Source organism: Lonchura striata, chromosome Z (assembly GCF_046129695.1).
Source record: "Lonchura striata isolate bLonStr1 chromosome Z, bLonStr1.mat, whole genome shotgun sequence".
Classification (NCBI taxonomy): domain Eukaryota; kingdom Metazoa; phylum Chordata; class Aves; order Passeriformes; family Estrildidae; genus Lonchura; species Lonchura striata.
The window spans coordinates 20,231,626-20,244,024 of record NC_134642.1 but is presented as its reverse complement, the minus strand read 5'-3'; the positions used below and the strand labels follow the sequence as shown (position 1 = coordinate 20,244,024).

At 36.4% G+C, this 12,399-nt stretch overlaps 1 protein-coding gene across 1 annotated transcript; it reads right to left on the bottom strand.

Moving 5' to 3' along the window:
• Positions 1-785: 785 nt before the first annotated feature.
• TYRP1 (tyrosinase related protein 1) lies at positions 786-10,632 on the bottom strand. Its single transcript, XM_021525577.3, has 7 exons — positions 10,251-10,632; positions 7,114-7,436; positions 5,604-5,808; positions 4,569-4,736; positions 3,043-3,222; positions 1,514-1,660; positions 786-991 (listed from the first exon to the last, which is right to left on the bottom strand). Exons 1-7 carry the CDS (start codon positions 10,630-10,632, stop codon positions 786-788), a joined length of 1,611 nt encoding a protein of 536 aa, XP_021381252.2.
• Between the last annotated feature and the right edge of the window lie 1,767 nt (positions 10,633-12,399).

The following is a 12,399-nucleotide window of genomic DNA, read 5'->3' as shown; positions in this document are numbered from 1 at the left end:
TTAAATTCCAGCATGAGAGAACTAAAGAAGTCTCTCATTGCTGGGGAGAATGCTCTGCAGTGGGGATAGTGGGAGAGAGGAAGGGAGTGAGAGTGTCAAGAATAGAAATAAAAATTAACCAAAGGCTGCTGCTAGCTGTCCTTTCAACTGGATGCTCTTGCAGGCAGCTGTGTTTGAACACCTCTGAAATTTCCAAATACTAGAGTAGTTTTGACAGTGAGTCTCTTTTCACAGATTCTTAAAAGCACTTTTAAGAATCTTAAAAGCAGCAATTGGTTCATAACTATATTTTGTGAATAAAATTGGATTTCAAATATACTCTTCTCAGAATTCCATTGTCACTTTCTTTCTGGCATGATTACTATTTTGAAACACATTCTACTCATCTAGCCAAGGTGTTTACTTGTATTTAATATTCTCCTTCCATCCTGTTCTTTTCACAAACGTATCTCATAAAAGAATTCTGTGTATAAAGGTTAGATGAAGTCAGATGACATTGGCTATGGGCAAGTTAACTAACGTTTGTCAGATTTTAAAGAAATATGCATGGGAAAGGCTTGCAAGTGACCATTGAAAGATTCTGTTACAATCAACTTAGAATTAGCATTGCAAAGAGATTTTATTGATGCCTAGGTGTGATGAAAGTGACAGTGAAACCTGAAGGAAATATACTGAGACAGCTGACAGTTTATGCTCTTTATTTTAAAGCAGGTGGATGACCACCATTTATGAAATAAAGCAAAACGATCCCCACTTTCAGTCAGGTGCAAAAAAGTGCCATCTCTTCAAACAACAGACTGGCTTGGTGTTGATATGCCATCATAATCATCTGAGTAGTGCTGATACTGGTCAGTAAGAAGAGGCTGATGCAACTCATCTTTATTTTTCTTGACACGTATGATACATGCAGCAGCAGCAAAGATAATTGCAACAAGAACCAGTGCAGTCACTATTGCAATAGTTATCATCTCTGTGACACGGAGAGCCCGACCTAAAAGAAGGAAAGCAAAAGGCAAAGATATTAAAAGTAAAGTCAAATCATATGGATAAATATCTGAAGTTCATACTGGAACTCAGCATTTGTCATTATTCACTGAGATGGGGCGTAGAATTACTTCAAATTTTGTTTGACAATTCTTGTTCAAAAATGTGAGAAGACTTAGACTATCTTGCTTTGCTCTAAAATCTGTTCTGGACTTTTCTTCTGCTACCTACTTTGTGAGGATTTGCATTCTCACTAGTGAGCTAATGAATCTATTTTACATAGGAATGAGGACATTCTTCAAGGTTAAGATCCAAATGAGAACTCCTAAAATTATAGTGGGTAGTGGGAACTTCATGGTGGAACAGTTTCTGACCAGTTTGTTTCCAAACAAACATCTGGAAAGTAAGGCAGGAAAGGAGACAGAGGCCTTTACAAAGACAGCAAATATTGGTAAAATTTGAATAATTTTCAAGAGACAAATATATGAAGGAAATAAAGGAGAGGAAATATCTAGTCTGCACAGTTTACCTGGCCACTCGACTTCATAGCTGTATCCTAGGTTTTCTGGTGCAGTAACAAACATTTCATTATTGGTTACTGGAGGCCAGAAAGGCACCATGTTGTACTGTCGATTATGTCCAATAGGGGCATTCTCCAGTGGGTATGTTGAGATATCTATATTTGAAAGTCAAATCACATTTCTGTAAATAAATTCAAAATAAATTGCACTATTTCATTTTTTTTTCCCAACTTATGGTTTTGAGTATCCCAGAAATCTTTGTCACTTGTTCCAGAGGAATTTGTTTCCTGGTGCAGCAGATATAAAGTAGAGTATGCTGTCCAAAACCAAGGCCACTAATGTTATCTCTGGTTTTGAACAGAAATCACTGGTAAATTTTTCAAAATTTTGCCTGTGTTGGGCTTTTTGTTTCTTCTCACTTGGAAAAGAAGAAATATGGCAAAGACCTTTTTCTACATTCTTGCTTTGCCTGATTGCAGCAGTGATGAACAGGAGGGCAGTTGATGTAAATTCCAGTGATTTTTTTTTTTTTTTGCAACATTATGCTAAATAAGGATGTCAGCTGGAATAAAAACCAAAACAAAACAGAAAATCCCCAAACTAAACCAAATCAAACCAGCAGCAGCAATAACAACTCAAAACATAAGAGAAAGAAAATACTATGTGGTAAGATGATGCCAAACCTTGTGATAGATCATGTAAGAACCACAAGGGGATACAATTGCTCTCTGAGAGCTGTGTGAGAAAATTCAATGAGGCAGGTTGTGGAAGCTGCACAAAGAAGTCTTAGTTGTGCAGCAGCAGCTGTCTTCTGTAGAAGAAGGAAGAGGAGTATAGATTATCCTAAGAGAATAAAGTTGCTGCATTGTGCAGAGGAATGCAGTTGCTTCATGATGCACAGATGTAAGGGTTAGGTTGAATTGCCCCCTAGTCCACTGATAAGTCTTCTTCCTTCTTTGTTGTTTTCTTTTTTTCATCCATACCTTTCAAATCTTTCTTTCTGTTGTTCCTTTCTCCCTCTTTTTCACTTTCTCTTGTATTACCTTTTTCTGTTATTTTTGGAATTAAAAAAGCAAGGGCAGAAATAGTGACTATCCTTTAGAAGCATATGCATATGGTTATTGAATGCCAGTAGTAATAACAAAGGTGGTGAAAATAAATGTTTATGGCATCTGTTCTTCCTTTGACAAGAAGAAAACAGTTATTTACGCCACACAACAGTGGGATGTCCTTCCAGGGTTAGAGTGTCTTTGCTCTATGGAGACAGTGTATTTCCACATACTGTTCTCTTGAATTGTGCCTGCTATGTCTGACCAGATCCCTTCACAGAGAGCAATCGGCAATTGGATGCCAATGGGGTGAGGGAGAGAGATTGCTTGTTACTACTTTGTCTTTGTTAACTATACTAACTCTTCAAATTCCAGTCCTCTCTCCTAAGTTTAGGGGCATCTTGCTGTCCTACAAGAAGGAGTTGAGTTTTTGTGACTACAAAGACTGACAGCAACCCATTCTGCCTCTATCCATGAGAACATCTTACCTGCAGAATGCCGTCTCAGCCACTCATCAAAAAGAGCATCTGTAAATGTGTGCAGGAGGACAAAAATGGGGTCATTTGGTGATAAATGAGTTTGCCCTCCTGTCCCATTCAAAAATAGATGAGCCAAATTATGAAGACTTCTAACTGCTGGGTCATATTTTCCTGAAGGATCACTGTATCCTGAATATACAAACAAAAAAGAAAACAAAAATTTCAGTGAAGATTTTGTTTGGAAGCTGCAGTCTCAGATTAAAACTTTTTTTTTCCCTCTGAAATGCTTTCATGTTGTTATGTTTCTCTGCTTAATACAAATGTGTAGCTAATTCTCTACCTACTGACGTTTGGGAAATGTTCCTGGAATGCATCATTTTCAGATTAAAGTAGCCTTTATAAAAGAATGCTGGGAATGTGGACTGCAAAGCTGCTGAGTTCTACCACAAAAAATGGCTAAAATAACATCATAGCATGAAAGCAGAGGTATATATTTAGGCCTAAATGTCTTTCACCATATTAAATAGCTGCATGAGTTTTCTAACTGCTTACTAAAGCAGGTGTATCTTGACATTTATTCTAATGAGCTAGCTGTTAGGTTTCCATACATCATTTCCATACATATTGGGAACACATATTGGAAGGCTTCACATGCTCTGACATTTTTTATTTTTTCAGTGAAGAGAGAGTGTAGTTTTGCTTGTGCTCAAAACCTCATAACCCTCAAGTCAGATGTTAGGATCTGAAGCATCATGAAAACTCCTCCTGTGTTCAAGCTTTGGATAATTGTTCCAGGGAGGGATTCTTACAGTTAATTTTTAAAAGCCATGTTGAACACCTAGATATTGATAGGCAGCAATTTGAACTGCTACTTTTGAATATTTTCCTGTTAAATGCTCTGTTTTAAGGTATAGAATAAGTTGTTAGGATGCTGTCTGAACAGTATAAATCAAACCATTAGGCTCTTTACCCTGGTGGGTTGGGTGTAGGGGTGTGTGTGTGTTCTGGTGCACTTTTAAAAGTTCAAAGTGTTCTGATAGAAGAACAGAGTTTTATGTCCCAGAGAGTAGAGCTAGCATGTCTAGCAGCAAATTTCAATATCATTGCTACCAAAGCTTTCAATTTATTTTGATTTCTTTTATTTGTTTTAATTCAGATACAAGAATAACTGCTAGAAGCCCTTGTTTGCTTCATTTAGGGATGCAGCGGTATCAGTCCACAGGCAAGGACTGTGTTTTCAACAAAGGCAACTTATTAAGTGTGTGCCAAGGACCTGAAGTTAGTTTATACTTAGTATGCCAGCAGCAGACTCTTGAGACTTTCACACATTTTAAGAGACAAAAGCTATAGCAATAAAGTAATTTACCTAGAGATTATTTCCACTTAATATTTAATGTTAATACTTAATGCTACGAACAATGTTCTTCTTGTCCAATAGCCTGTCTCAATACTCATACTTCCAACAGGAAAATGGCAAGTCTGCTCCCTGACTTATTTGGAGTTGTTCCAGGTCTTTTTATTTTTTATGTGTTTACCTTCTACTGTGTTACGGAAACTGTCTGTTGAATTGGAATAGAAAGGAGGAGTGTCAAATACACCAACTTCCAAACACTGAGCAACATCCTCAGGCTCTGGGAGACGCTGTACCATAGGTCGTGCTACATTTCCAGCAGGATTTCTTCGGATGGGACCACCCTCAGTACCTGGAAATGGAGAGAAGAGAGAAAACAAGGTAGGTGGCAGAACAGTAGACCACAGAATGAATTGCTCTCATGACTTAACCGTGGAGAAAAAAAAATCCCTCACAAATTACATTTATACTGAATTAACTGATCAGTTCCTCATGCTGGGCAAAGAATCCTCATGGGGCTCTGTGTTCTTGATTCTCTGCTCCAGGATGTAAAAAGTTATCTAGAAGCTTAGTACTGAAGTTTGTTGTTCTCTAAGAGATTTAGAAAAAATTTATACAGACTTTCAATGGGATTTTCTAAGGAGACCTAGACCAAGGTTATTGATTATGTCCTGACAGAGTAGCTGGAGAAAAGATTATGCAAATGACTAATCCATTATTGGGGGATTCCTATTTTTTTCCCCATATTTCCATGATGATGCTTATATGAAGAACTTTACTGGTATTTTAAAAATTATTTTAATTTGGGTAGGTATGTTAGAATCTGGTATTATTCACATTCAAAACATGTTGCACATAGTTATTATGGGGATTTGTTGGATGTTCTCATTTTAGGAGCAGAATGGCATGAAGGTGATAAGTGGAGTAGTCAGAAGAAAAGTTAAGCTTCAGTTAAGAAATAACACTGCCAGATTTAATTATTTATGGTGCAAGAGATAGATTGACACTGCATAAGAATGGAAGGCAAAGCATTTAATCTTCTGCTACAAGCTCCTGATTACATGTATTATCTCAACAGACTGATGAAACGTGGATCAAGAATATTCAAAACCCACTTTTAAAACCTTTTGTCTGGAAAAGTCATTGCAATGTAAAGTATTATATTTATTTATTATTAAGAGAATTTTCTCTCCAGATATCTTCCATCATTCAAACTTACTGTTGCAGATGGTTCCCAAGGTTTCATAATCTTCTACATTTTCACATAGCACTCGCCACTGAGAGAAGATTGAATTCTGGCTTATAAGAGAGACATCAAAATTGCTTCTAGCTCCCATTAAGTCATCTGAGCAGATATCACATGTGTTTTGTCCTGTTGCAAAGTTCCAGTAGGGCAGTCCAAAAGTGGGGTCCTGTAGCATGTTCTAAACCACATAAATATGGTGTTACTATATGTTTGACACAGACAGCTATGATATTTACTGCTAGAAGAATGCTAAAAAACAGCAAAATACATCTTAGTAAAAGTCAGAATCCTACCTTAAAGAAGATAATAACTCTATGTAAAATTCATGTAAAGCTTTTGGTAGTTTTTCACATTTATACCTTTGTTCAGCAGAACAGATACAGAGCAGATTCAGTTCAGTAGTACAACTGAACTGAATCATGGATCTCCCCCACTAATAAGAGAGTACCTCTCCCACAAAACCATATTGTTAGTAGTAAGAAACATAAATTAACACTGAGACCCCATTTTCCAGATATTTTTAATGACCTGTCAGCAAGAACAGTCTTTGCAGTGCAAATAATAACTAGGTCAGCTGTGGAACTGAAGGAAATATAAAGAATAGGGGTACCGGCTTTTCCAATTGGCATTGTTTGGTTCTAGTATGGGTTAGGGTTGAACAGTTCTGGAGTCAGTGAGGCAAAATTATTTTGACTAATGATTAAGTCTACTAACATAAATAGGAATATGTATTAAATCACAGGCAGATAGAACTTCTCAGGGCTTTCACTTAGAGAAATGCCACTGATGACAAATGTGTGTCTTCGAAGGGAGTTTGTGTCTCAGTCTGACATAAAGCAATTAAAGCTAGTGGAAGCACTGATTTCAGACACTATTTAGTCCTGACCTTGAAAACTTAATTGTTGCTTTTTTAGGAAGGATGATGGTTGAGAAAATACTATACCCATTTTTGTGAATATGTCCACAAAAGAGAAGAAAAAAAAGAAAATCATTGATTTATGGAGCATGTTATAGTGAAACACTAATTTCTCTAACCAATTACACAAATTAAATGTGATTCTGAATACCTAAGGCATCTCTGTTATCACATTCTTCAGAATTTCTGCTGCTTTGGTTAATGTTATTCAAGAATAATGTCTGTGAGATTAAAAACACCACTGAAAATAACATTGTTGGTCCAATAAAATGTCTTACATCTAGAATACATTTGTTTTCCAAGAGATTTTTATGGAAATTTTACATTTTCTATTTCTCTGATTAAAATATTATTTTTAACATCTCACAAAAGTGACAGCCTGAAGCCTAAATGCACTCTATAGACACTATGAAATTTTGTATACCAATGAGTTACTGAAATTGAAGCAGAATCATTTCAACATGTAGGGAAAGCTGCTATAATTTTTACCTATTTTACTATGGATTGAAGTTCTTTAACTGTAGAAAACATAGCATGAATACCAGTAAACCTTTACAGGAACTTCACCTGCATGTCTCTTTCAAGCTGCAATAGATGGTATCTATGCCACGTGACAAAAGCTGGTCCTTCATGAGAGAAATCAACTCCTCCAAAACTCTGCTGCCCCTCACCAAGGAAAGTCTTCCTGACAGAATAATAATGAGACCACACAAAGTAGTTATAAATGGAGATATTCTCGAACTGAGGTGTGTTGCCATCTGGTCCAAAAATTTCTTCACGTCTTCGTGTGGCAATAACAATGTCAGGATGGATGGTGACCTTGGCTTGGTGTAAGGCATTCACAAAGCGATTCCTTTCTTCTGCACTTAGGTCCAAAAGATTCCTTCTGACTGTGATAACATAGAAGAAGCAAGTTAGTTACCAAAGTAATAGGCACTGAAGTCTATCTCAAATAACTCATTTATTGTATTCCTAATAATTCTGGGTAAGTTCCTTTTTATTCAAATATTCACCCTTTTTTATTGGGGAAACTCACTGAGCATAAAAAGATAATGTATTTATTTTGAGAAAATCGAAAATAAATTAAAATAAAGCTCCAATTCTTGCACTTTTAGTACTTTTAGGAGTACTGTTACAGATTGTCTTTCCATCCTGCTAGACAAAAGACAAAGTTCTTTGTCATACAAACCTTTCAGAACTTCATCCAATATACTTAAGGTTTCCTGTGGTAGTACTCTACAAGAAATAAACACTAAAAACCAATTTATAATAATCAGAAACTCTCTGTTTGGCAATTTAATGAAGAATTAATTTTTTTATTCTTGAACCTTTTTAGGAAAAATGGCAGATTCACCAGTGAATTATTAGGAGTTTCACACAGTACAGTATCAATTTAATCTGGGATTAGCTCTTATTTTATTGCTTTAACCTGACATTATTAACAATTGCCACATATTAGTCCTTTTTAGCAGTATTTCTCAAAATAATGAAAAAATGCCATTGTTCACATGTAGAGAGTGAAACAAGGAAGAATACTGACTTGTTGAGATAGCAGTGTTTCAGCAAGAAGAGCTGAGCTCAGATCACCCCTATCTTTCTTTCACCTGGTCTGAAAAAATCTCTAAGTTTAGACTGACAAAATAGAAGTCCACACAATTGTTATTCAATATTTATTTATTGTAATTATTAAAAATACTGTAAAAATCCATAACTCATTGTCCAAATTAGTGATTGATTATGTTCATATAAGAAGGAACAGATCTTTAACATGAATCTATATGAAGAATAAAAGTGAATTATGTCTGACTAAAAAAGAATTGATTCAGTGAGGGATATTTTAGCTTCTGGGAAATTTAAAAAAAATCTTTACTGAAACATGAATTTCATCCAAAGATTGTGTATCCTGAAACATACTTTTTTGTTTTGCAGAACTGAACTGACCATCACTGAAGTGATGGGTTTTTGGTTTTATTGGTTTTTGGTTGCTTGGTTACTTGGTTTGTTGGTTGGGTTGTGGTGTTTTTTGCAGTGTTTCAAGTAGAGAACTATAACTGTCCGTCTAATTTAGATTTACATAGGCATCTTAACATTTTCATTTTTAAAGTATATGTGTAAACCACATTAAAAAATTCTGACTATTATTAGAGTTAGTCATGAACTGAGAAGATATGAAGACACCAAACCACATTTTACGGTAATTTAATATGGATGTACCAACAGTAATCCAGTAATTATTTCTAAAATCAGAGCAGATGGGGCCTATGGGTCTATGAATGAGCAAAAGATTTGACCTCAAAGTGGAAACTTAGAACATAATAGGAAACTAATTTACACTTTTAAAACTCATGTTATCATGCATGATGTATCTGATTTATTTGGCATTTTGATGAATTGTAAAGGATTTAATGTGAGAAAAGTAAAAAAGTTCTTGTACATTCTAGAAAATCACCTAAAACTGCTGTTTGCCTGTCCCTAGTTTTATGTTAACTTTGTGTGTAACATTTATCTCTTGATTATTCTCTAGAGTTGTTATCATTGTAAAATAGAGTAGGCCAGAATATCAGAGAGTGCAATCTGGTTTAGCATAGACAGTTCACAAGTAATACTTTCTGGTTTCTAGTATAGTTCTTGAAGCGCAAAGAATTAAAAAAAAAAAAAAATCAAAGATCTTTCCCATAGCAATCAATAAGTTGTTATTAAGTAATTGTTAAAATTTTGATTTGGTAAACCGTCCTTTTGTTAACCCTTTCTGCAACATGCTCTTACATCCATGGTATGTTCCCTTATCTGGTGAAAATGTCAGTGCTGATTTCTGTTTCTGCAGAAAGAAACACTGCATATTTGTGCTAGAGACATCTTGTTTAACATATCAGCAGAACCCATTGCTCATTTTGGGGGAATTATGGATTTTACAGAATTTCAGTAACATCTTTGAAGTTAAAATGGTTTAGGTTTAAAAATAAAGATTGAAATCTAGTCCATTCAGATGTTTTTCAGATGAGAAAAAGGATCTGTCCCTAGGTTTGTCTTTTTAAATTTTTAAATATTCAATATTTTTCCAGTCCTGCAAGGATTTCATATCCATTAAAAAAAAATTAAGAACTGCTTAGTGATATGCTAGACTTAACTGAAACTGGAGTACTGAGGAAGGGCTTACCACACCCTGGACTGATTCATGTGAACTGCCAACATCATGACTGGTGTTTTTAAAGATATTGACAGCAGCAGGGAGAGTAAAAATATACCAGACCCAGTACCTAGTTTAGAATTGTATTAAGGAACTTTGAATGAAAAGAACTGCTAAAATAGTTAAAATACTCACAAGGCATTAAACATATTGAGGTACATATTATTCCCAGACATGCTCATAAACACATGTACATGCCTATATACATTGTTTTACTCTTAAATCCAAACAGTACCTTTTTTTCAATATAGATGCTCTATTATTTGATGGACTTTGATACATTGACTACAGGTTTCTTTTCTTCCTTTTAATTGATAGTAAGTATAAATAATTTATACACATGCTCAACAGCTCCTCTAGAACCTGCCTTAATAACCCCTTTAGCAACATACTAAAATGCTAAATAAATATAATGGACATTTTATACCTTAAAGAGAATAAATCCACTAGGCACATTTAGAAGCAAGCACAGCACTGACAATGAGCAATTTCCATGTCACAGTTCTGATGTTCTTACCTATGTTGATCTGCTGGCTGCAGGTAGGTCCAGTCCAGCCAGGCCGGCACGACCCGCAGTTGTAGCCAGAGAAGTTCCCGTTGCAGCGGCAGGTTTGGTTGAAGAAGCGGATGGGCCATTGCTCACGGTCATCCCGCCCGTCGTGGATGTACTGGGGGCCGTGGGGCCGCGAGTCGACCGTCACCTGCACACACCGGCCCCGTCCCGTGGACACCCCACACCGGTCAGTGCCCGGCCCAAACACAGGGAAGTAGTCTGGGCAGCACATGCCGCTCCTCAGGGACTCAACAGTTGTGCACTGTCGAGGGAACTGGGCTCCAGAGTGGCCCAGCATGGTAAGAAGCAGAAGCAGGGAAAGGTAGAGCAGCGTGGGGATCCGCATGACAGCGGGTCCAGCAGAGCCGGCTTGTTCCCAGAGCTGGCTGGCTGCACACGCTGATTTCCTCTCCTGTGATGGAGCACCCAGCTCCCTCTGTGGAGAGAAAGAGAAAGCAAGAGAGAAAGCAGAATAAAAACAAGTGATACAAATCTCTGGGCTACCCTTTTCACCCCAGAAAATTCCTTCTATCTCTACACTTCAATATTCTGTCTGAAAAGGCAAACTACTCTGACCACAGACACTGTTCTTCTCATTATCTGCACAAAATATAGCAACTAAGTAGATCTATATTTTCTCATTAACTTCTAAATTCTTCCAAAATGTTCATTCACATTTTACATTTGCTAGACACATTTGCTTCACTGGCACCAAGTTCTAAAACCAAAGGCTCCAGTTTTCTGAAACTTTCTTTTTTCACCCCTCCTTCCCTCCCCCAGTTCATTACTTTTCTGCATTTAACTAGTATATCTTGTTCTCCCCTCTGTTTTCTCGCTGTTCTCCAGTGCCAGCTCCAACATAAACTGAAGCTATACTTCATGCATTGTACCTGTTTTCCCTTCGTGGTACCTCTCCACTGCTGAGATCTTGTTCTATCTGTGCACACCCTATGACTGTCTAACCTGAAATAAGCACAGCTAATTTCTTTCCTGGTTCAGTCTGCCTGCTAATCCTTCTTGTACCAACACAGTATGGCTTGGCCTCACCGTCCTTCCTCTCTTAATCCCCTTTCTACTTCAGTGCATTTCTCTAGACTTTAAGTACTTGAACAGCACATGATTTCTTTCATGCTTATCTCCTTGTGATTTTACAAGTTTTAGCAAAGGTCAGAGACAAATACTTGAATTCAAAACAGAACAAATGTGAAGTTGGCTTTTTGTTGTTGTTTTTTTTTTTTTTTTTAAATTACTTGTAAAGAAAGGCTCGTTTGAAAACGGACAAAGAACAGTGGGGAAAATCACATTTAATAGACACTTAGAAAAAGCTCTTAAGATGGCATTTTCAAGATCAGGCTTATAAAATGAAATACACCCATTTTTAAACTTACACCTTTCAGTTTAACAACTTATATAATACTAAAATAAAAAGACATTGATCATATTGGAATTTAATGAAATACTAAGTTTTGAGCATGTGCTATGAAAGTTAATGAAACAAAGAAATTGACAAATCTCTTAAAAGAATGCTTCTTTATTTACTGCAAGGATGATTTCTGCTGTGCAAAAATGACCTTATTCTAGTTATTACTCTCTTTCTTAGCTCTCAATAAGGATGGATTTCAGTGAGGTGGAGATATGTCAAGTGGGGGGAAAATATGTCAAGAAACATCTTAACTGGTATCATTAACAATTTTCCTAGGAAAAGGTTCAATCACATTGTAACTGACATCAAGCAGGAAATGGATTACCTACACTTTCTGCTTCCCTATATGCAAGTCCTAATGAGAAAGTGCACCCAATTCTGGCAGAAAAAATAAACAGTTTTTTTGTGCACATATTCTTGCCAACCAGCCATGCACCAGAGCAGTGAACGTTGCCCTCTGTGCCCTCTATAACCCAACATGCTTATTTCAGGGTAGAATCTATATTTTTAGTACACTTCTCTGTCCCTTTAATTCATTCTCCATTTACAGACAGTAATATTTCCTTGTCCTCAAATGAACCTCTTTTTAGATTCTGACTTCCACTTCATTCTCCATTTTAGCCTATATTCTCTTCTTTACTAGTTTACCCTACTTCTTTCCAAACTAAAACCTTATCTCTTTGAACATGT